The sequence below is a fragment of the Stegostoma tigrinum genome, chromosome 29 (genome assembly GCF_030684315.1).
Source record: "Stegostoma tigrinum isolate sSteTig4 chromosome 29, sSteTig4.hap1, whole genome shotgun sequence".
NCBI lineage: Eukaryota > Metazoa > Chordata > Chondrichthyes > Orectolobiformes > Stegostomatidae > Stegostoma > Stegostoma tigrinum.
In genome coordinates, this window is record NC_081382.1 from 17,699,354 (window position 1) to 17,724,406 (window position 25,053).

General features: G+C 40.1%; 1 protein-coding gene across 2 annotated transcripts in view; it reads right to left on the bottom strand.

The window, feature by feature from the left end:
- cacna1ba (calcium channel, voltage-dependent, N type, alpha 1B subunit, a) overlaps positions 1–25,053 on the bottom strand; it is a 566,885-nt gene that overhangs the window by 110,222 nt on the left and 431,610 nt on the right. For both annotated transcript variants that reach the window (XM_059638405.1, XM_059638404.1), the window contains exons 25-28: positions 21,616–21,675; positions 19,771–19,877; positions 10,654–10,750; positions 5,981–6,141 (exon numbers count right to left, since the gene is read on the bottom strand). In XM_059638405.1, coding sequence (XP_059494388.1) covers positions 5,981–6,141; positions 10,654–10,750; positions 19,771–19,877; positions 21,616–21,675 — 425 coding nt within the window. The remainder of the gene's footprint in view (positions 1–5,980; positions 6,142–10,653; positions 10,751–19,770; positions 19,878–21,615; positions 21,676–25,053) is intronic.

Here is a 25,053-nt window from a genome sequence, read left to right on the forward strand (position 1 = left end):
AAGAAACACAAGCAACTATAAGACAGACAGTAGTCCGTACACAAACTAGAAAGAGGGAATTCAACACCCTCAACACATGGGAACGACGAGCCCTGGGCTGATTAAAGAAGGACAAGAACATCACTATACTACCTGCAGACAACGGGCACATGACAGTGATAATGAATAAAGAGGACTACATCTCCAAAGCACAAGCACTGCTCGTCGACGAGAACACACACTGTCCAGTACAAACTGACCCGACGCCACAATTAGGCAACAAGATCCCATACACGCTACAAAGACTTAAACAAACAGGACAGATCAACAAAACAGACTTCTTAAGAATGAAACGTGAACAAACCAACACATCCCGATTCTACAGACTCCCTAAAGTGCACAAGCCGGAAGTCCCCCTCAGACCCAGTGTCTCCCTACCAGGCACTACCTAGTCAACAAATCACCTCACTCCATCCACGCAGCCCAAGAATTCCTCAACTCCATCAAAGACAAAGATCGACGACGAAGAGACGATGATATAGTTTGATGTCACTGCCATGTCACTGAAACCATCTCCAAGGACTCAATGCTTAAACTACTGGACCTATGTCTGACCACCACCACCTTCAACGGCCAAACATACGAACAAATCAACAGGACACCCATGGGACTTGCCTATCTCCGGACTCATAGCAGAAGCAGTGATGCAAAGACTGGAAAGCACTACCCTTCCACAAGTCCAAACTAAACTATGGATATACCACGTAGACAACACCTTTGTCATCACTAAACGGACCAAATTAGAAGAGACACACAAACTCATTAACACCACCTTCACCAGAATAAAATTCACCAGAGAGGAGAAGAACAAACAACTCCCATTCCTGACCATCATAGGAGAGCGCAAGACAAATGGGGAACTGCAAATGAAAGTACACCGAAAAGCCACACCCACAGATCAGGTATTGAACTTCAACAGTAACCATCCCAGCACACACAAACTCTGTTTAAAAGGGCAACAACACACTGCAGCAACATGGAACTATGCCAAAAGGAGGAGGAATACCTCTTCCAAGTGTTCATGGATAATGGATATCCAAAGAACTGGGTCAGGAGATGCCCACAGGTACAGCATCACAAAGATTCTACACGCCCCAACACACACATCACATTACCCTAAATCAGGAACACGTCAGAACTCACCACAAGATTCCTACTACCACTGGGCATCAGAGTGGCACACAGACCCACATCAGCCCTACAACAACTGTTCACCCGAACTAAAGACCCACTCCGCCCAATGGCCAGGACCAATGTCATCTACAAGATCCCCTGGAGAGACTGCGAGAAACACTACATCAGACAACAGGAAGGAAACTAACAACAAGAGGGCATGAACACCAACTGGCTCCAAAAGGACACGACAAATACTCACTCATCACAATCCACATGGACAAGGAGAACCACCATTTCAACTGGGACAACACCAAATCCTGGGACAGGATAGGTAGAGACAAGCATGAGAATTCCTGGAAGCATGGCACTCCGCAAAGCATGCTATTAATAAACCCATTGAACTCGACCCCATATTCAGTCCACTATGGAGGAAACCTGGAAGTAGGCAATCCATCGCAACAGACCCCAGAGTTTAAAAACCAGGTGGGAGAACACACTGACACTTCATCAGAGGGTGCACTGAGGATGTTACCAAGCCCAGTAATGAAACATTTGTGGTACAACAAACCAGCTCAGCAAACCAACCAACCTCAACACTCACAACCCAAGCTACAGATCTACTCCAAAACCTAATAACTAAATGCAGTTACCAGGGGAAGATATTTAACTGGGGAAAAGGAAACCATGACGCTATCAGACAGGAGTTGGGAAGTACAGATTGGGAGCAATTGTTCCACGGAAAGGGCACAGCAGACATGTGGAGGCTGTTTAGGGAGCAGTTGTTGCGAGTGATGTCCAAATTTGTTCTTCTGAGACAGGTAAGAAGGAGTAAGATTAAGGAGCCTTGGATGACGGGTACAGAGGTGCTTCTTTTCAAAAAGAAAAAGGCAGCGTAAGTAAGGTGGAGGAAGCAAGGGTCTAGCACAGCTTTAGAGGATTACAGGCTTGCTCGGAAGGAGCTCAAAAGTGGACTGAGGAGGGCCAGGAGGGGGCACGGAAAAGGCATGACAGGAAGGATTAGGGAGAACCCGAAGGCATTTTACTCATACGTGAAGAATAAGAGAATGATCGGGGAGAAAGTAGGGCCGATCAGGGATAGCGTAGGGAACTTGTGCATGGAGTCTGAGCAGATAGGGGAAGCCCTAAATGAGTTTTTTGCTTCAGTTTTCACTAAGGAAAGGGACCTGTTGTGAATGAGTACTTTGAGGAGCAGAAAAACAGGCTTGAACAGATCAAGATTGACGAAGTTGATGTGCTGGAAATTTTGGCAAACATTAAGATTGATAAGTCCCCAGGGCCAGACCAGATTTATGCTAGGTTGCTCCGGGAAGCGAGAAAGGAGGTTGCTAAGCCACTGGCAAAGATCTTTGCTTCCTCACTCTCCATGGGAGTCGTACTGGAAGATTGGAGGGAGGCAAATGTTGTTCTTCTTTTCAAGAAAGGGAACACGGAAATCCCTGGAAATTATAGACCAAGTCAGTCTTACGTCTGTGGTCAGCAAAGTTTTGCAAAGGATTCTGAGGTATAGGATTTATGACTATTTGGAAAAGCATAGCGTGATTAAAAGGAGTCAGCATGGCTTTGTGAGGGGAAGGTCATGCCTTACAAATCGTATTGAGTTCTTTGAGGAAGTCACGAGACAGCTTGATGAGGGTTGAGCAGTGGATGTGGTGTTCATGGACTTTAGCAAGGCATTTGATAAGGTTCCCCACTGCAGGCTCATTCATAAAGTCAGGAGGTATGGGATACAGGTTGATTTGGCTGTCTGGATTCAGAATTGGTTGGCGGACAGGAGGCGGAGAGTGGTTGTAGATGGTAAGTATGCTGCCTGGAGGTCAGTGCTGAGTGGTGTCCCACAGGGCTCTGTTCTTGGGCCTCTGCTCTTTGTAGTTTTTATAAATGACTTGGATGAGGAGGTTGAGGGGTGGGTTAGTATGTTTGCTGATGACACAAAGGTTGGGGGTGCTGTTGATAGTATCGAGGGCTAATGCAGGCTTCAGCGAGACATTGACTGAATGCAGAGCTGGGCTGAGAAACGGCAGTTGGAATTCAACCTGGATAAATGTGAAGTGATGCATTTTGGAAGGTGGAACTTAAATGCTGAATATAGGATTAAACGCTGGATTCTCAGCAGTGTGGAGGAACAGCGGGATCTTGGTACTCGAGTGCATAGCTCCCTCAAAGTTGCCACCCAAGTGGATAAGGTTGTGAAGAAAGCATATGGTGTTTTGGCTTTCATTAACAGGGGGATCGAGTTTAAGAGCTGTGAGGTTCTGCTGCAGCTCTATAAAACCCTGGTGATCCCACACTTGGAATATTGTGTCCAGTTCCGGTCGCCCTATTATAGGAAAGATGTGGAGGCTTTGGAGAGGGTGCAAAGGAAGTTTACCAGGATGCTGCCTGGACTGGAGGGCGTGTCTTATGAGGAGAGGTTGACTGAGCTCGGACTTTTCTCTCTGGAGAGAAGGAGGAAGAGAGGTGACCTGATCGAGGTGTACAAAGTAATGAGAGGCATGGATAGAGTCGATAGCCAGAGACTTTTCCCCAGCGCAGGATTGACTGCCACGAGGGGTCATAGTTTTAAGGTGTTAGGAGGAAGATATAGAGGAGACGTCAGAGGGAGGTTCTTCACCCAGAGCTGTGAGGCATGGAATAGTTTACCAGTGGTAGTCGTGAAAGAGGAACAACATTTGCCTTCCTCCAATCTTCCAGAACGACTCCCGTGGAGAGTGAGGAAGCAATGATCTTCGCCAGCGGCTTAGCAACCTCCTTTCTCGCTTCCCGGAGCAACCTAGGATAACTTAGCGACATTTAAGCGACTGTTGGACATGCACATGGACAGCAGTGAATTGAGGGGAATGTAGGTTAGGTTACTTTATTTTTGGATTAGGATTATTCCACGGCACAACATTGTGGGCTGAAGGGCCTGTACTGTGCTGAACTTTTCTATGTTCAATGTTCTATGTAATATCTCCAAATTTGTAGATGACACAAAACTGGGTGAGAGAGTGAGCTGTGAGGACTGTGCAAACGTGTTGCAGTATGATTTGGACAAGCTGAGTGAGGAGGCAAAAGCATGGCAGATATAATAATAATGTGAATAAATATGAGGTTATCCACTTCAATGGCACAAATCGGAAAGCAGGTTATTATTTGAATTAATGCAAATTGAAAGTGGGGCATGTTCATTGAGACCCGGGTACCCTTTTCATTAGTCACTGAAAGTAAGCACATGGGTGCAGCAGGCAGTAAAGAAGGCAAACTGTATGTTGTCATTCATGTGAGAGGGTTCAAGTCTCGTAGCAAAGATTTCTTGCTGCAATTATACAAGGCATTGGTGAGGCCATATCTGGAAGATTGCATGCAGTTTTGGTCTCTTTATCTGAGGAAGGATGCTCTTGCTATAGAGGGACCGCAGTGAAGATTTACAAATTGATTCCTGAGGATGGCAGGTCTGATGAATAAAGAGACATTGAATCGGTTAGGATTGTATTCACTGGAGTTTAGAAAGATGAGAGAGATATCTTATCGAAACCTACAAAATTCTAACAGGATTAGACAGGTTAGATGGAGGAAAGATATTCCTGATTTTGGGGATACCAAAACCATCAAGGATCATTGGTTAAGGAGAAGGGATTACCCTTTTCTGACTGAGGTTAAGAGGAATTTCTTCACTTAGAGAGTGATGAGCCTGTGGAGTTGTAGAGGCCAAAACATTATGTTTTTCAAGAAGGTGGAAGATTTGGCTCTGTGGCCACAGGGATTAAAGGATTTGGGAAAAGGGTGAGATTAGGGTATTAAGCTCAATGATCAGCCATGATCATATTGAATGGCAGAGTAGGCTTGAGGGGCTGAATGGCCTATTCCTGCTCCTATCTGCTATGTTTAGGTCCCAACGACATATTTACTTCCAGTAATGGTCACCACATTTTAGAAAAGATGTAAAGTCAATAACAGGTTGTCGAGGAGACTGATGATCATGATTCCAGGGATGCAGAGTTTTAGTTACCAGGGTAGTTTGGAAGACAGAGGTTGTCACCCTTGGAGCTAAAGAGATTACAGGGAGGTGTGATAGAGGCGTATGAGCTTAGTTAGAGAGGGTAGAAATGAAAGAACCACTTCCAATTAGTTTATGGTGCAATGACTACAGGAGACACAAACTTAAAATTTTAGGCAGATGTAGGGAGGATAGGATGGAGAGCATTGTTACACAGCAGGTGGTAATGACCTGAAATCTATTCCCTGTGAGCATGGTGGAAATGGATATAATTAATGATTTTGAAAGCAAGTCAACAGACATTTAAATGAAATAAACTTCCAGAGTAATGGAGACCAACCAGGAATGGAACTGACTGGATTGTGTTTACAAACTCATACGGACTTGAGAGGGCCAAACGGCCTTCTTTTGCACCACAAATAACTCCATGATTCTAGTTTGTATCTGACCGTCATCTTAAGCTTCATAAGGCAAATTCTATCCCTAAATAGTGGTTACATTTCTTTAAAGAAAGGATTGTACTGACAGTCTGCTTTTTGTAATTTCAGGACATCCCAGAATTGTATTTGAAGTGTAGTAATTGTTATAATGTAGGAAACTAGGAGAACAATTTGTACAGCCAGCTCCTATAAGCAAGTGTGTAATAATGTCCAGATACTCTACTTAACTAACTGATGAATAATCAACACATGATATAGCATTTTGTGTAAATCAAAGACATTTTTGCAATCATTTAAACAACAAAATTCATTTGAAAGTTGTTATTTCTTGAACCTTATATTGATCTTCAAAGTAATGCGGCCATTGACTCTCTTTGAACATGTTTACCTGCAGTCTCTTTCCAAATCCTTTGACTCATCAGTGCAGTAGAAGAATTTACCCTTAAAAAGCTGCACAGCAATGACAGCAAAGATGAACATGAACAGCATGTAAACGATGAGTATGTTCAGCACATTCTTCAGGGAGTTCACCACACAGTCAAATACAGCCTAAAGGATACAAGTTCGTAGTCAGGTATTAATAAGCAGTGACAGACAATACTAGACTCGCAGAATCATTGCTGAGTGGCAATCTGTATTTAAAAGAATTTAATCAGAATATCTGATCAACTGATAGCATTGGGTGTGTTGTAAATATAGTTAATTTAAAATTGATACCAGTTTTGAGTATTGGAGAGATACAAGACTCGGGATGTGGAGTCAGATCTTCTTCTCTCTAACCAGACAAGACAAGGTGAAATGGTAATTACATTGGTGCACCTGAAAAGGATTATCAACTCATTGTGAACATTACAATGTCTAAAGTTACGAATCAAAAACTATCAGCTGATCAACCGGAGAGTTTTGAAAAGCTTCATTTTGAACTGACGAAAATGCGGTCGGTGTTAATAGGCTGATGTGGTATGAGAGGACCTTCTCAAAGCTAACGTAGTTCACTTCAGCTGGTTTCTTACACTCAAAAATATATGATGCAACTACAAACAAAACTATATGGTCACTGCACTGAAAAATCACAGTTTTTTTTAAATATCAGAAGCTACATGGATGTTGTTGTTGTGTTACAGATTCCTCTGGCAGTCCAGATTGCTGTGGCATCATGCACTTTACATGGATATTGTTGTCTGTAGCTATGAGTAGTGGTGGTGGGGGTCCCAACATGCCTTCCATCTTGACTGGCCAGAAATCTTTTCTGCTTTTACTGTCTGCCATGTGTTTCAAAGATCTGCAGTTCAATGATCAACATGCTTGGCAGCATGATGGAGCACAGCTTCCTTAGCCATCAAGTCCTTGGGTAGGCTTGGAACTTGAAGCTTCTGGCTCAGAGGTAGGATCTATTATTTCTTCTCTAGTTTCATTTAAAGAAAGAATTCTGGTTTTGTATTTTGTATTTTATGATGGTGCTGGAGTATGGTGACTTCATACACTTTTCACTGTACTCCTGTACTGGAGTACACATGACAATAAAATCTAATTCTAATTCTTTTCTACCCACTGTACTGCAAGACCTCCCTAAATCAAAGTGTCACCGATCTGGAAGTATGGTATATTATCAGGGCCCAAGCCAGAGGGATACATCAGGGCCCAAAAGCCAGGGCCTGGAGTTCTGGGGGGACCCTGCTGTGTAGGAGTCAAGAGCAGGAGTACTCTGCTTGAGGAGGGAGACTGGATGTGAGCCCAGGCCAGGAGCAGCACTGGGGTCTGTTCTTTCCAACCCTGGCCCTTGTATGTCTGCTCTGCCTGAAGGGAAGGTCTTTAGCTCATTGTCTGTTGACTTAATCTAAGCTATTTTCATGGCAAATATTCTTTGATCATCAATGATTTACCATTGGCTGCCGCAGTCATGGCAGGCTGAAGAGGTAGATCCCAAGTCTAGCTGGACTAGTAACAAAATCAGTGAATATTATTTAGAACAAAACTCTTGCCAACTGAACCAACTGGTCCCCAAAATGAATAACCAGCTAGAAATGAAGTAAACGGCCAGGGTTTTTGACAATTAACCTGAGAAATGTATTTGTTAAAAATTACACAAATTGCATATAAAGTGCACAAATTCAACTGAAAATTTCTCAACTCTGGGCTATGTAAGTAGGAGAGAACTCAAGGCAGCAGTTACTTGTACTGCTGTGGAAGGGCAGATGTACAGATGCCATGCTGTTTGATCTGTGGCTATCGAAAGTGAGAGATGCTTTGAAAGGGCTGCTTTGCTTTGTCATTGAATTGTACCATTTTGTCCCCCTACCAGCTGGTGTCTCATCACTGTCTCCTTTCCACAAAATCAATCAGTAAATGGAAAAAAATTGCAATTACTCAGACAGCATTTTATAATGGCAAAAATAATAACAGCAAGTTTTTAATGGGGTGCTTCACCTAATTATTAAATAAAGAATTAAAGAAACTGAAATCAAACAAGGCCCTTGAGGAGTATACAGAGAGCAGAAAAGCACTTAAACAAGAAATTTGGAGGGTCACAGGGAGCCATGAAATGTCCTTGGCGGTTAGATTAAGGAGAATCCCAAGGCACTTAATATGTATATTAGGAGCAAGGGGGTAGCTAAGGAAAGAGCAGGTACACTCGAGGGAAAAGGACAGAATTGATTTGTGCAGCCAGAAAAAGTGGGTGAGGTCCTTAATGAGTACATTGCGTTGGTATTTACCAAGGAGAAAGACATGGATGATTATAAGCTAAGAGGGAGATTTGTTGATACTCTGAGGCATGTCAATAATAAGGAAGACATATTGGGTGTCTTGAAAAACATTAAGGTAGATAAGTCCCCAGGGCCTGATGGGATCTATCGTAGGATACTGAATGGAGGAAGGGAGGAGATGGCAAGCGCCTTGACGGAAATCTTTGTGTCCTCTGTAGTTCAAGAAAATCAATAAGGATAATCCAAGAAATTAAAGGTCAGTAAACTCCACCTCGGTGTAGAGAAATTATTGAAGAAGATTCTTAGAGATAGGATTTATTCTCATTTGGAGATGAATAGTCTTATCAGGGATGGTCAGCATGGCCTTTTGCAGGTGAGGTTTTGTCTCATAAACTTCAGTATTTTCATAGAATCTCTATTGTGCAGAAAGAGACCATTCAGTCCATCAAGTCTGCACTGACCCTCTGAAGAGCATCCCACACAAACTCAGCTCCCTACCCTATGCCTATAGCACTGTATTTCCAATGGCTAATCCACATGGCCTGCATATCCCTGAACAGTATGGGCAATGTAGCATGGCCAATCCACCTCACCTGCACATCTGTGGACTATGGGAGGAAAGTGGAGCACTCACATAGACACAGGGAGAATGTGCAAAGTCCACACAGACAGTCACCCAATGCTAGAATCAGGTCCCTGGTGCTGTGAAACAGCAGTATTAACCACTGAGCGTCCATGCTACCCTAACTTTTAGACGAAGTAAGGAAGACTTAGGGGGTAAGGCAGTGGATATTGTCTATGTGGCTTTCGCTAAAGCATTTGATGAGGTCTCTCATAGGACACCGGTCCAGATGATTAGGGCACATGGGATCCATGGTGTTTGGCAAGGTGGATATAAAATTGATTTGGTCACAGAAGACACAGCTGGTCGTGGAGGAGTTTTTTTTCCCGACTGGAGGTATGTGACCCGTGGTGTTCTGCAAAGGAATTTAGCTGGGATCTCTGCTGTGGACATATAAATAAACATGTCATTGTTCTGATCAGTAAGTTTGCAGTCAACACAAAAAAATGTGGTGAAATCATTGATAGTGAGGAAGGTGATTAAAAGATACAGTCGGATAGAGATCAGTTGGAAAGTTGGATGGAGAAATGGAAGGTGAAGTTTAATCCAGACAAGTGTGAGATGATGCCATTTAGAAGGTCAGATGCAAGAGGAAATGGCAGGACATTTAGGAGCATTGTCATTCAGATCTTTCTTCAGGTCCAAGTCCACAGCTCCCTGAAAGTGGCAACACAAGTGGATAAGGTGGTGAATAAGTGTACAACATGAACTTGCTTCCATTGTTCAGGGCATTGAGAACAAAAGTTGGCAAGTCACATTGCAGCCATATAAAACGTCAGGCCACATTTGGAGTATTGTCTGCTGTTCTGGTCACCACACTGTAGGAGGACTGTGGAGGCTTTGAAGATGGCGCAAGAGAGGTTTACCAAGATGTTGCCTGATTTGGAGTATACTAGCTATAAGGAGAGATTAAACAAACCTGGATTGTTTTTGATGGAGCGTTGGAGGCTGAGGGAGAACATTAAAGAAGTATTTAAAATTGAGAGGCATAGATAAGGTGGGTCTTTCTTTCTCTGGGTGGAAATGTCAAACGCTATGTGGCTTAGGGTTAAGGGTAAAAGGGGAAAGTTTGAAGGAGATGTGCAAGCAAAGTAATTTTTACATCAAGGGTGGTAGGTGCATGAAATGTGCTCCCAGAGCAGGTGGTAGAAGCAGATATGTCAGCAATGTCTAAGAGACATTCAGACATGACACATAAATAAGCAGAGAATGGAGGGATTCAGAGCGTATGTAGGCAGATGAGATTAGTTTAGAATGGTCGGCATAGACATGTTGGACTGAAGGTTTAAGCGGTGATTTTGCTTTCCCCAGTAACCCCTTAGTTTGGCTAGCAGTCAATCTTGGAAGCCAAAATAACATGGTCTTAATGGGGGGCTTCCACAATCGTTGAATATCAATTTAAAAGAAGTATTTTGAATGCAATATACAAGAAAAGATGAGAAGTTTTAAATCTGACATGAGGATTACTAGTTCTATTATCTACAAACTGAGCTATGTACAAATTTCCTGCAGAAAATCTTTCCAATCAGGTCACTTTTGCAGTGCTAAACTAGCAGCCATTATCTCAGTGGGAATTCTGCGTGAGTGCCAGTGTTCACATTGTGAGCCAAGTACTTATGCGCAACTGTTCCTTTCCAGTTGGCGCAGGAATTACTGCAAAAACAATCTTTTTATTGACTTTTTTAAGTAACACAAGATTCTCTGCATAAACACAAAGATACAAAGATTTCATACCTTTAATTTTGGCAAACGTTTGATGGTTTTCAGTGGCCTCAAAACTCGGAGAACTCGCAAGGATTTGATGGTGTTGAGATCTTTGCCTTTGTTTCCGCTGTACGTGTAAAGATCAAGAATTATATACACAGAGCTGAATAAAATCTACCTTTATCTACTCTGTACAGCAGTGATTAAATGCAGAACACGCACCGCCTCTCAATATATAGGCATGGCCAGGAACCATACTTGTAATTGGAGATGAAACTGCCATGATTATAGATGGAAGAAAGGTCACACTTGCGTGACAAATGACAAAACAAACAAAAATGATAAAAAGTACACGCTACTGAAGTGGAGAAATATCTACTTAAATCTATAATCAATTCCATAAATGGAGGAAGCAATGTTTATGATGTAAATATTGTATGAGGAATCAATATTAAAAGTTTGCTCCAATAAAGTTTCACACATACACATTTAAATCCTATTATGTTTTACATAGTATTTTGGAAAGCAGTTCAATTTGTTATATTTGGCTAATGCAATAAACATTTAATCTTTGCTAAGTGCGTAATCTGTATTGATCAACTACTGCATATGTATAATTTACTTCTTTTTCATGGAAGTAAGTATTGTTATGTTTACTTATTGTTTCAAATCCAGTGAATTTCAAAAAAAAATAGACTGCATTAGGGAACACTTCAATACATGAAACCTTCATTATGTCATTTCTTGCTACCCAGGCAAATTTTAACAGGATAAATTATTTTAATTTGTATGGAAATTCTTTATAGTCCTGTGGTTATCAATGCAAAAATATATGTAAAAGCAAATCTTGGGATTCTTCATCACTTGTCAAATCTATTATTTCACTGCAGGATGAGAAGAAGGAAGTCCTTTCTGTTATGACAGAAAATGATGTGCCATTTACAGATATTACAATCATGGTCTTAAAGTCCTGACAGAAAAGGAAAATCATACTGCTGTGATCTTCAAATATGATGTGCTCTGCCCGAAGGCAAATCCTTGGTTCACAATCTGAGTCTTCATCCTGAACCAATATCTTGGCAGTTTTGTTTTTTACTAGGATCGATTTACCACTGCCTGCCAATCTCAAAAAGGTAGGTCCCAAGTCTGCCTCAGCTGGAATGGGAATTGAACTAGTGCTGTCCATGTTATGCTGGCAGAACTGAGAATGAAATAAATATAAACTGAAAGTGGACCATTTTGGATTCCGACTCCAACTACACACACTTCTCAAATATTTCCCTGAAATAAAAAAAATTATGAATGCAAGATACCAAACTATGAATGTCAACAGAAGTCTTCATGCCATCAAAGTGACCAATTATGAATTGTAGCAGCAGCAGCAGCAACACATTGAGACAAGATGTGATTGAAAAATTAACTTTTCCAGGCAATAGTAAATGACAGATTTAATTGTTTCTCTTAATGACTGACTGACTGAAATCTTGTACCTTGCATGATAATAAGAGGGGGCTAATTGACCTCTTTGTTGTGAAGTATTTATTCAGTCCAGGAAACAAAAGTCAAAATGACAGTGATAATTACCCACCTTCAACTGTAAGTGTACAACTGTTCCATAATATAACTAGCTTCACTTACTTGCCTACCGCAACTTTTTAATTCAATTAAAAGCAAAATACTGTGAATCCTGAAAATCTGATACAAATACAGAAAATAACGGAAAACCTCAACAGATTTGGCAGCATCTGAGGAGAGAAAATAGTTAAAGTTTTGAATCTAATATGACTCTTTAACTGAACTGAAGAGAGCTGTCAATGTGATGGATTTTATGCAGTTGAAGAAAGGGTGGGCCAGGAGACGGTCAAGTCAAACAAAATCAAAAGGTCAGGTAATGGTTAGAAGACAAAAAGATGGCATTAGGGAAACAGTCCTGAAAGTGTGTTAATAGCAGATTAAAGGTCAGCTCTGACCTAAAGTGGAAAACATGAAAACAAAATACAGACACTGGGGGACAGGACACATCAAAATGGAGGACAAAGTTAATGAACTGAAGTTGTTGAACTCAATGTTGAATCCAGAAGGCTGTGAAATACTTCATTAAAAACATGAGAAGTTGTTCCGGAATTTGCTTTGGTTTTCACTGGAATAATGCATCAAATCTCAGGCAGAAGTGTGAGCATGAAAGCAAGGTGGTGCATTGAAATGGCACATTGATGCGATGTTGGTGTTGACCCGTTCAGCATAATGCCATTACCGGGCATATTTCCTCTCCCTATCAGCATTCCAAAGGGTCCATTCCTCTATCAGCCCCAAATACCTCATCCCCTTCCCATAGGAGCTGCTCATGACATTGCATAACATGTAATATTTGTACTTGTACATTCTCCCTTGTCACTGTCCAAGGCCCAATATTCCTTTCAGGTGAAGCAATGACTTATACTTCTTTTAAGCTAGTGGATTGTATTCACTGCAGTCTATAGTGCACTAGAATTGCAGATCCAGTTGCTTGCTTTGTCACTACACCATTGTCACGGACCATCTCCACTCAGTTCACAAGCATGACCATCCAGCAACTTGCTATTTCACTTCATCTTGTTTTCATTCTCAGATTTCTGTCCAGGCTTACCACAGCGTTCCAATGAATGCAAACTGGAGGAGCAGCACCTCACTTTCCACCTTTAGCACTTTACAGCCAAAGTGGTTTTACAGTCTCCTGGACTTAACATTGAGTTCAGCAATTTCAAACCGTAAACCATGTCCATTTTGATATGTCCTTATCCCATGTTATCTGTATTTTCTCTTCATATTTTTCCATTTATTCAGACTTGACTGTATTGTGCTATTACCACTTACTTTACACCAATGTTTTGTCACTTCTCTCCAATAATCACCACTTGCATCACATTTTGTTCTATCACAATTTTGCCTCCTAATCCGCGTTACCCTCCAACTAGTCACTATTTCACGTGCCCAACCGCAACAAATCACATGTTCACCTCTCTCCTGTTCAGAAGAAGAGTCAGGTTGGATTTGAGACTCTTAAGTATGTTTCTGTCTCCATAGATGCTGCTAGACCTGCTGAGGGTCACTGGCACTTTGTTTGCATTTCATTATTCAGATTATGGTGCAATCTGAATTTCAGATCTTCTAAAGCTGAAACCTAACACAATTTAATTTATTAAATTGGGTTGATATCTTAAATCAGGTGGCAGATTCTGGTCTAATCCAAGCTGCCCAGATACTGTCTTTTATAACCCCAGAAAGGAAGGACTGCCTTTAAATGTGCGAGTAGCTGCAGTACAAAATATGGCAATCAATTTGGATAAACAAACACGATATAAGAGATGACCAGCTCATCTATTTTTGTTATGTATAGCCAGGACATTGAGGTTAACTCCCTGGAACATTTTCAAACCAGTGCCACGCGATTTATTACAGCTCCTTAGAGAGCAACACAATCTCAGTTTAATATGCCAGCTGAAAGATGGCACTTTCAACAATGCACCAAGGCCCCAGCACCCCATGGAGTGAAAATGTGGATTTTTTTTGTGTTGGACTTGAACCCACATCTCCTATGTCCTTTGATAATTGCAGCATTTAATTATATAGTCAATTTTATTTGCTAAAGACTGAAACATTCTGCAGCGGAGGTCATTAAAAGAATATTGACATGCACAGTGTTGAAAAGGTTTGATCTGTTTTATGGAAGCCTATTTTTGCAGATGTTACGCAGTTAGCAGAAATGACCAGTCGGTGATTTGCAAGCTTCGCTTTCAATTCTCATGGTTTCGAACTTTACCCATTTCAAGTACCAGGCCAGAAGCCAAACACTGAACTTCTCACTGCATGCAATAAAAGAGAGGGAAATCTGTTTCCAATGCAGTGGCAAATAACTTGTAGACACATACAATTACCAGTTGCAAGAGTATGATAATAATTCACCAAAGTTATAGACTGTATGACAAAAATAGGTGGGAAGGCAAGTCATGCTGAGAAGACATGAAAAGTCTGCAGAGGGATATTGGCAGGTTAAGCAAATGTTTTAAAACTTTGGCAGATAAAATATAACATGAGAAAATGTGATTTATGCATTTTGGCAGGATGAATAGAGGAGCTGAATATTACTTAAATAGAGAAAGCTGCAGGAGAAGGATTTGGGAGTCCTCATCTATGAATCAGAAAAAGCTAGCATCCAATTTCAGCAGGGAATAGGAAAGGCAAATTGAACAATGACCTTTATTTTCAAGGGAATAGGAGTACAAAAGCAGGGAAGCCTTGCTAAACTATACAAGGCACTAGTCAGATCACAGCTTTACCATGTAAGAAAAGAAACTATCATACAGAAAATTGTTAAATAAAGATCCAATGACTTAACCTTGGAGGATATAAAAGCTTATTCAACGGCTCCATTAATATTAATTCATAATTACCATCACACATTGTGTATGCAATTTATGATTCATTTTGACACCCACGACGAATGTTTTTGAGCTAGAAAAAGAATTTAAGAAACCTTTTTAATTTGTCTTGAATTATTGGACTTGGAAGTGTAGTACAGTCCAGATAAGGTTCACTAGGTTGATAACAGGTTTACAGGGATTATGTTATGAGGAGAGGTTAATTAGATTGGGTCTGTACTTGTTAGTATTTAGAAGAATGACAGGTAACCTTATTGAAACTTGAGGGAGTTGAGAGAGTGGATGTGGAGATGTTGTTTCCCCTTGTGGGAGAGCCGAGGACCACAGGACATAATTACAGAATAAGGCGTCACACATCTACAACAGAGATGAAGAAAAAATTTCTTCTCTCAGAGGCTAGTGATTCTGTAGACCTTCACAGTGACCTCTGTCAGTGTGGGAGTAGTTAGAATCACTAAAACAATGTGACTTTTATATGGCACCATATAATTGAAAGTGTGTCTCAGGGTGTTTCACAAATGAGTGTAATGAAAACCAACATCAAGCCAAGAAGGAACAGGTTAGAAGAAATGTACATGCATTAAGTCAATAGAAATATTTTAAGGAGAATTTTAAAGGGGGTGAGAGAGGACCAGAGGCGAAGAGAATTATACAAGGAGGTCCAAAGAATAGCAACGTGTCAGCCTCTGTTATGCCTGGAGAGGTGTGAAAAGTCAAGATCTAGTCCAATGAATCTTGTATTACAGAACAAAACATGCTTGAAGCATTTCTCAAGCCTTAAATGCCAAAAGAGTTGAGCTCCTGATTGGAGTGCGGGCTTATACTAAAGATTTATTCATATTCGGCCTTTTCAACAGGAAGGACGGTCAGCACTTTATACTGCACATTCATACCTACCAATGATAAACTAGGCATTTAATTGCTTCATATTTAAAATTCACTCCCTGTTCAACTGCACATACTTTTGACATATATCAAACAACAGTACTACACTTCTAAGTCCAATAATTCAAAGACGAAGTAAAAAGGATTATTAAATTCTTTTTCTAGCTCAAAAACATTAGTTGTGGGTGTCAAAATGAATCGCAAATTGCCTACACAATGTGTGATGGTAATTATGAATTAATATTAATGGACCCAATGAATAAGCTTTTATATCCTCCAAGGTTAAGTCATTGGATCTTTATTTAACAATTTTCTGTATGGATCTAGTTATTGAGTCACAGGGTCATCCGGCACAGAAACAGTCCTTTCGGTCCAACCAGTCCATGCTGATCATAATCCCAAAAAACTAGTCCCATCTGTCTGCGCTTGCCAGATATCCCTCTAAATATTTCTTATTTATGTATTTATCCATGTTTTCTAAATGTTGTAACTGTACCTCCATCTACTACTTCCTCTGCGGGCTCATTCTACACATGAACCACTCTGTGTAAAAACATTAGCCCTCATGTCTTTTTAAAATCTTCCTCCTCTCATTTTAGAAATATGTTCCCTCGTCTTGGAATCCCCGACCCTGGTGTAAAGACACCTTCCATTCACATTATCCATAACCCTCATGATTTTATAAACGTCTATAAGGTCACCTCTCAAATTCTCACATTCCGGTGAAAAATATCCCAATCTATCTTTATAACTCAAGCCCTCCATTCCCAGCAATATCCTGGTAAATCTTTTCTGAACCCCCTCCAACTTAAAATATCCTTCTTAATTCAGGGAACCAGAACTGCAATCAGTATTCTAGAAGAGGCTTCACCGACATCCTGTACAACCTCAATATGACATCTCAACTCTTATATTGAAAGGTCTGAGCAATGAAGGCAAGCATGATGAATGGCTTCTTAACCACCCTATCTACATGTGACACAAACTTCAAAGAATTATGTACCTGAACCCTTAGGTCTCTCTGTTCCACAACACTACCCTTTTATTTGTACTAGTCTGGCCCTTGTTTATTTTACCAAAACGCAATAACTCACATTTATCCAAATTAAACTCAATTTGCTACTCCTTAGCCCATTAACCCAATTCATCAGATCTCTTAGTAATCTTAGAATAACCTTCTGCACTGTCCACTATACCATAGCCTCCACTCCAAAAAACAACTCCCCAACACCACCCTCTATCTCCTAACATTAAGCCAATTTTATATCCAATTGGCATGCTCACCCTGAGTCCCTTGCAATCTAACTTTACTAATAAGTCTACCATGTGGAACCTTGTCAAAGGCTTTACTGAAGTCCAGTTAATCCTGCTCTGCCCTCATTCATCTTCTTGGGTACTTCCTCAAAAAAACTCAATCAAGTTTGAGACACACGATTTCCCTCGTACAAAACCATGTTGACTATCCCTAATTATTCCTTGCCTCTTCAAATGTATGTAAGTCCTATCTTTCAGAATCACCTCCAACAACTTACCCGCCACTAAAGTTAGACTCACAGGTCTATAGTTCCCAGGCTGCTCCTTACATCCTATCTTAAACAAACGCACAAAATATTAACCATGCTCCAGTATCCGAAGTAATATATGATACAAATATTTTGCAAGGGATTCTGAAATTTCTTCCCTGACTTCCCACAATGTCCTGGGATACGCTAGTTCAGGTCCCAGAGATTCGTTCATCTTTATTTTTTCTAAAATCTCCAGCACTTCCTCTTCTGTGATATGAATTGTTTTCAAATCATCACTATATATTTCCATGTTCTCTAGTATCCATTTCTTTCTCCACAGTAAAAACTGACACAAAATATTCGGTTAATATCTCTACCATCTCCTGTAGGTTCAACACAAGTTACCTGAAAGAATTTAGAAGTTGACTAAATGTAAATAGATGCTGTCAAGCTTCTTGAGTGCTGTCAGAGCTGTAGGCATCCTGGCAATGCATCTCAGGAGACAGGTCCATAATTTGGGAGGCCTACTTTATAATGGATCCCACATAAACTATTACCTTAAGAACTTAATACGACATGATCTACAATGCATCAGCAGCAAGTTTCTATTTTTATTTCTGATTTCCGACATTTTTCTTGTTGACTAAAAAGTAATCACTAATACAGTCACATTTGGGGAACACAATAAATCCCGAAAATCATTACAAATACCAACTAATGTTAAGAAAATTATGCCTTAATGATTTGGGTTCTGCTTTCTATCAATTGTGTATTGTCATAGATGCTGTTGCACAGTAGAATTAGATCAAATAAATAGGAGGATTATTTTAATAGGAAAGATACCAGTAGTCAGAATAACTCAAAATTCCACACAAATGTGTTAGGCAGTAAATTCCTTAGCTGCTGGATAATAGATTCCATTTCAAAACAGGAACATGTAACCGATCTGAAATAGTTCAATGACAAAAATAGTCCAGACGAGATTTGCAATACAACATTATTGAAATGCTTTGCAATTACTAAATAAGGATAGTTTTAAATACCAATAAACGTTATTAGGTGTAAGATAGAATTTACTGTTCTTATTTCAATTGAAAATCTTTAAGAAATGCATATAAATTTGTAGTTCTTCAAATTGCTTTTCTTATCGACTTAAAGACCAGTTTTTGGAAAGTTATTTGGAAAAATTACTTTAATTTTCTTTCAAACTTCTATGAGCGAGTGACTTTGAAAATTAAATTGCAATGTTTAATGTAATTAAGAAAAGAAAGGAAGGAAATGCTTTGGGTAGCGAATGGCAAATCTAACTTCACAAGGCTCTCTGTTATCTATATAAAATCTTTGAATTCATCACACATCAATTTGAATTAATTCCAGAACTTGTTAGCAAATGCAGACTAGATAATAAAATGTGAGGCTGGATGAACACAGCAGGCCCAGCAGCATCTCAGGAGCACAAAAGCCGACGTTTCGGGCCTAGACCCTTCATCAGAGAGGGGGATGGGGTGAGGGTTCTGGAATAAATAGAGAGAGAGGGGGAGGCGGACCGAAGATGGAGAGAAAAGAAGATAGGTGGGGAGGAGAGTATAGGTGGGGAGGTAGGGAGGGGATAGGTCAGTCCAGGGAAGACGGACAGGTCAAGGAGGTGGGCAGACTTTCTTGTTAGAACTGCAAGAATGTTGGACTTTATTTTAAGTGTTAATCATACATGCACTGAGTCAGACATCACACATGTAGTATTGCATATAACACACATGATGTACTGACTTCATCAAACAAGCTTACAGAGTTTGTTTTAAGATTGCAATGAAATCCTTACCCGAGGAAACTCCTGTTCAGATACCCGTACCCAGGGAAGAAAGGAAACAGGACAATTACAAGACAACAGCAATAACGACGAAAACAAAACTCAATTATATTTTCTTTAGTTGTTAAAGAGTTAGTTCTGTAGTTAAGTCATGGTGATTGGGTAATACATTAGTTGGAAACATTAATCTTTTGATTCTGGGCCTTGAATTTGCATTCAACTTGGAATTTCAAATACAGTTTTCACCCTTATGAGACTTCGTAAAAAAAAAGTATAAATTTTAAGTTCTTTGGCAAAATACTCTGAATGGAGAGGCGTTATTTTTAACGCAACAATTTACCATGATGCAACATACTCTACATTAAAGGATGGTTGAAACAGATTCAACAATAGCCCAACATAAACAGGATACATTTGAATAACTCAACTGAACAGAATGTGAGATGCAAACAATATTTTTAATTAACGTGCAGTTCACAGCAGCTAAGACACAGACAAAAGTCAAAACAGAAATAGTTTGGCTGTTACTTACGTAAACGCAAAAGCCACAAGAGCACCACTAACGACAATGAAATCCAGAATGTTCCAAAGGTCACGGAAATAAGAGCCAGGATGAAGTAACAGACCTAAATTGATCATCTAATGAAAGGAAATGAGGGACTGTTAAATAATTACATAAGTATGAAAAAACACAATTCTTTGTCTTGTTCCAATTATTTCTGATTAGGTGTCCCACGACATAAAGCTTGTATGAATTTTCAAGGATATGGTCTAAATAATTTGAAAGTGGCACACAGAAGACAGCCATTGTCATGTGTGATTTGTTCACAGGGACCCCCTTCAGTTGATACTAATTATTAGCTACAAGGCAGGTTATGGGATGCTATTTAAAGTGGGTAACAGCTCTTAAAAGGGACGGTGTATTATTCACTGCAGACAACACAGAATTATCTACAATTGGAAATAAACGGCCGGAAGAAGGCACTCTGATACTCCAGGACCACACTCTCGACCTTGATTCATCTGATCACTCAGCTACTCATTTTACCTCAGTGAAGAGTTATAGATTTCTAGGTCTACGAATTCATTCTGCAGTACTGTAAAATCATAGCTGAAAGACTGAGAATCAATAAAGATGTTTGTTATAATTATTCAACAAACATGTCATACTCTCCAAGTTTCACAGCGATTTACTGCTCACAGAAGTGTTCAAATTAAAAGACATTATCCAAAAATCACAGGAAATAAACCCACGATAACAAAGTGTGGAGCTGGATGAACACAGCAGGCCAAGCAGCATCTCAGGAGCACAAAGGCTGGCGTTTCGGGCCTAGACCCTTCATCAGATGAAGGGTCTAAGCCCGAAACATCAGCTTTTGTGCTCCTGAGATGCTGCTTGGCCTGCTGTGTTCATCCAGCTCCACGCTCTGTTATCTTGGATTCTCCAGCATCTGCAGTTCCCATTATCTCAGAAATAAACCCACAATGTGTTGAGTAACTCACAGCACAGACTTCTGAACCAACTCTTGAAATTCGCACTTCTGAACAAAAAATATTGAATTACTTTTGTCTGATGCACAAATTTATCACAATCACTTCTCATGGAACACAGCCAGGCCTTCAGTACATGGGAATGCAATCACATGCAAGAAACCCCTCCAAGCCACTCACCAACCTGACTGGGAAATATATCACTGTTCCTTCACTATCAGCGGGTCAAAATGCAGGAATTCCCTCCCTTACAGTACTGTGGGGTAACCCACACCAAATGGATGCAACTGTTCAAGAACGCAGCTCACCCCAACCTTCTGAAGGGCAACTGGGCATGGGTCAAAATGCTGGCCCGATCAATGAAGCCCACATCGCACAATCAAATGAAACACAAGCTCAGTGGGCAGCAGTAGTTCGCTGGTTAGCAGAACTGCCTCACGGTGTCAGGGAGCCAGGTGTGATTTCACCCTTGGGTGACTGCCTGTGTGCAGTTTGCACATTCTCCCTGTGTCTGCGTGGGTTTCCTCCGGGTGCTCCAGTTTCCTCCCACAGTCCAAAGATGTGCAGGAAGGAGAATTGGCCATGCTAAATTGCCCCTAGTGTCCAGGTTAGGTGGGTTAGCCATAGTAAATGGGGGGGGTTACAGGGACAGGGTAGGGAGGGATTGGATGGGATGTTCTTCAGAGGATCGGTGTGGACTCGATTGGCTGAAAGGCCTGCTTCCACACTATTCAGATTCTGTAAAACTGCTGCCCTCATTAATCACAAAACATTGAAATTGTCTATTCCCAGTCAGTGACGCACAATAGAATTAAATCAAGTTGTTTTTTTACAAATAATATACTTTATGAATTTAAATGATAAGGAATGCTGTGGGAATGTTTACCTTTATCACCATTTCAAATGTAAAAACGCCAGTGAATACGTAATCCAGATATTTAAGAACCTGAAGCAAAACATAGTTTATTTTTTTATTTCAGATTTTAGAGCATACAAATCATTGTCCATACATTTTCATTGGTATTTGGTGAATCAAATAACCAAAATTCAAGAACGGTGTGGACTTGTTGGGCCGAAGGGCCTGTTTCCACACTGTAGAGAATCTAATCTAATCTAATCTACTCTCATCTAATACTGCATTAGTCATTGATCTGAGGGGTTCATGCAGGTTTCAAAGAATACACTGCCCAATATAGAATTGTTCAAGAAGGTAGAATGGAAACAAGCAAAATATGACCCAGTGAAAAAAGACATAAGACTGGAATGCCAGTGTCACTGTTTCACCATTGGTTCAGGATGTGTATCAGAAACAAAATGAAATAAAAGCGTAGAAGTGAGCTGTTAAATAACAGGAAAAGGCAGGGGTACTAAAACAAACTCTGTTTTAATAGATTACACCATAACAAAAAACCTTTAACTCATTGTCTATTAACCACAATTAAAGGCATAATGTGCAAAATATGTAAATAATATATTTTCACTTATTAAAAGTAAAGCCAAATGTTAAAAGTACCAGAGATACCTTGGCCATTGAAGCAGCTTCCTCAGACGGACAATAGGAGTACTCTCAACCTAAACTACATGGCAGAGGTCTGGCAGGTTTGGATTGGCTGCCCATTCTGCACCCTGGATAACTTCTCTTTCATTAACTTCATCTAGTCATACATTCATGCAATATGTCATACAACCAGTCCATGCAGGACCTAAGTCCTAAATAAGCTAGTCCCACCTGCTTGCTCCTGGCTCATGTCCCACCAAACCTTTCCTATTCATGTACCCATCCAAATGTCTTTTAAACATTGTAACTGTCCATCCTTCATGCAAATTAAAACTGGGAGGGGTACAAAGCAGGAGATCAGTCACATTCCATCAGTTTCCCAAGCCATGTTAGGTTAAAGTCATCCTCAAATAGAACTTACATTTTTGAAGACACTCGCCAATTGAGTTCATTCTTTGGGAAGAAGTAAGCATTCACAAGTGAAATATCAAAGATGGTCAAACTGTAAGTTCTCTCTGAACCTGGTTTGCTATCAAGCAAAAGAAGCAACAGCGCTGCCTCACAGCGCCAAGAACCCAGGATCGATTCCACCCTCAGGAGACTGTCTGTGTGGAGTTTGCACATTCTACCTGTATCTGGCGTGCGTTTCCTCTGGATGCTCTGGTTTCTTCCCACAGTCCAAAGTTGTGCAGGTTAGGTGGATTGGCCATGCTAAATTGTCTGTGGTGTTCAGAGATGTGTAGATTAGGTGGGTTATAGGGGAATGTGTCTGGTGTGACTGAGGGTCGGTGTGGACTTGCTGGGCTGAAGGGCCTGTTTCCACACTGTAACATTTGTGTGATTCTGTGATCTGTGTGATAATTACAGCTCAAAGCAGTTAACAGTTCTCAAATTTTTCTCCTTGCAGTCAACAGAGAACACTTCCAAGATCCTAGCAAGATTGGAGGTATGCAATTTCACAGAGCATTTGTTTCAAAAGTTCACATTTACTCTTGGAGCATTCATTCCCTTTCTTGGTCAACTGTTTCTTCAACTCCTCTTCGAAAGAGTTACTTAACAATCCAGCACTTCATAATTGTTTAAAACAATTCATAACACAATCATTCTCTTTATAAAGAGACTAATCTGTACTCTTGATTTAGATTGGTCACCCTCCTAATATCTTTAAAAGCAACTGCTTCTGTTTTCATATTTTATTTATTCATAGATATATGTAAGTCGTTATCCATGGAATACGGTATTGCAAAAATGTTTACTATTTTTCATTGCAACGTCATAGTAATTTTTGTTTGTTACATTAATCAAAAGTCCCTCGTTATTTATGTCAGTAATAAACAATTTAAGAAGACTATATAAAATAATACATTATTTGGAATTGGAAGTTGCAGGAGCCTGGAAACATAGTCAGGATCAATGAAAGCTTTATTTAATTAGATTAGGTTTTCTGCTCTGGCTGTAATTTGTAATTTATGTGCAAATTATGCTTCATATTGTGATGACTTTCCAGAGTGAACTTAGCATTCGAGTCTTTGTTTGGAGAACAATAAACAACTAAAACAAACAGGCAAATCTTCTATAAATCAGTAGAACTGGGTAGCACAACAGAAAGTAATTAATTATTATTTTCTCATTGCATTTAAAAATATTAATTAATTAAATTTAAAAATGGGATCTTGACACAGTTTTATGAATATAGCTGGAAAGATGTTGTTTCAAAGAAGTATGCATTATTAAATGTCAAGACTGTCACTCATCATCGTATTTCACTGAAAATGATTGAAAAATTTTAATGAATCAATTACTGATATCATCGGTGTCCGTGAATCAGTTTCTCAGTTAAAAATTGTTCAAATTTGCCTTGGTGACAGAAAAATAACATCTTAATTTAGAGGACTTTCTCAAATAGCGGTAAATAGGAAATATTCGCCTCAACATTGAAATGGTTGCAAGGGGATAGGTTTTGGACACAGGATAGATTTTATGTGAAAAGATTCTAAAACAATACTTGCATGCAAAATACCTTGTGGTCTGGTCAATTATAGATACTGGGTTCAGCAGAAATTCTTGGCTATTATGATACATCATTACTAAAGAAACTCAAAAATGTTATTTCACAAACGGAGTAACTGTCCTATCATATCGAACTGTGATATAAATAAACATTTCACCAGAAGGGTCTGTTTCCATGCTGTATGACTCTATGGCTATATTATTCTATCCCTACAGTAAGCAGACTGTAGACGTATAGCTACTAAGTGGAATTTAACTCCCTCCCCCATGATGTGTTGGTGGCTGTGGTACATTTAATCATATAGGAGAGTGAGAGGTCAGGGATCTCACAGGCTCCCTGCCACTACTTCAACCAAGTCCGTTGCAAGAAAGCCCATCTGCTTTCTGACACCACCAACAACTGCTGAAAGCTGTTCCTTTCTACTGAAGCTGAGCCTTCTCTCTCCCCAGCAAACAGTAGCCCACAGCACTTCACTACTCACCTGAGTGTAGCTCCGTCAGTCGTCTGTTGCCCCCGGTAGGTCTAGTACCAGCAGCAACCAAACATTGAAGAACTGCTACCTAAGGATCCTTGATCTTGGGGATGCCCACCAGTGGTTAGTTATTGCCTGACTTGCACTTAATCCAGTGGATGTTGCTGAAAAAGAGGCAATAAGTTGCTCTTGCCAGCTCGACGGCCTGTAGGCAAGTAGGCAATTGCCTCAAGTATATACGACCCACTGTTTCCATTGATTCAAATACAAATAATAATTCATCATTTTGCATGGTCAACACAAAACGTTACTAACAAATAAATAGCAACATATGAACATACAC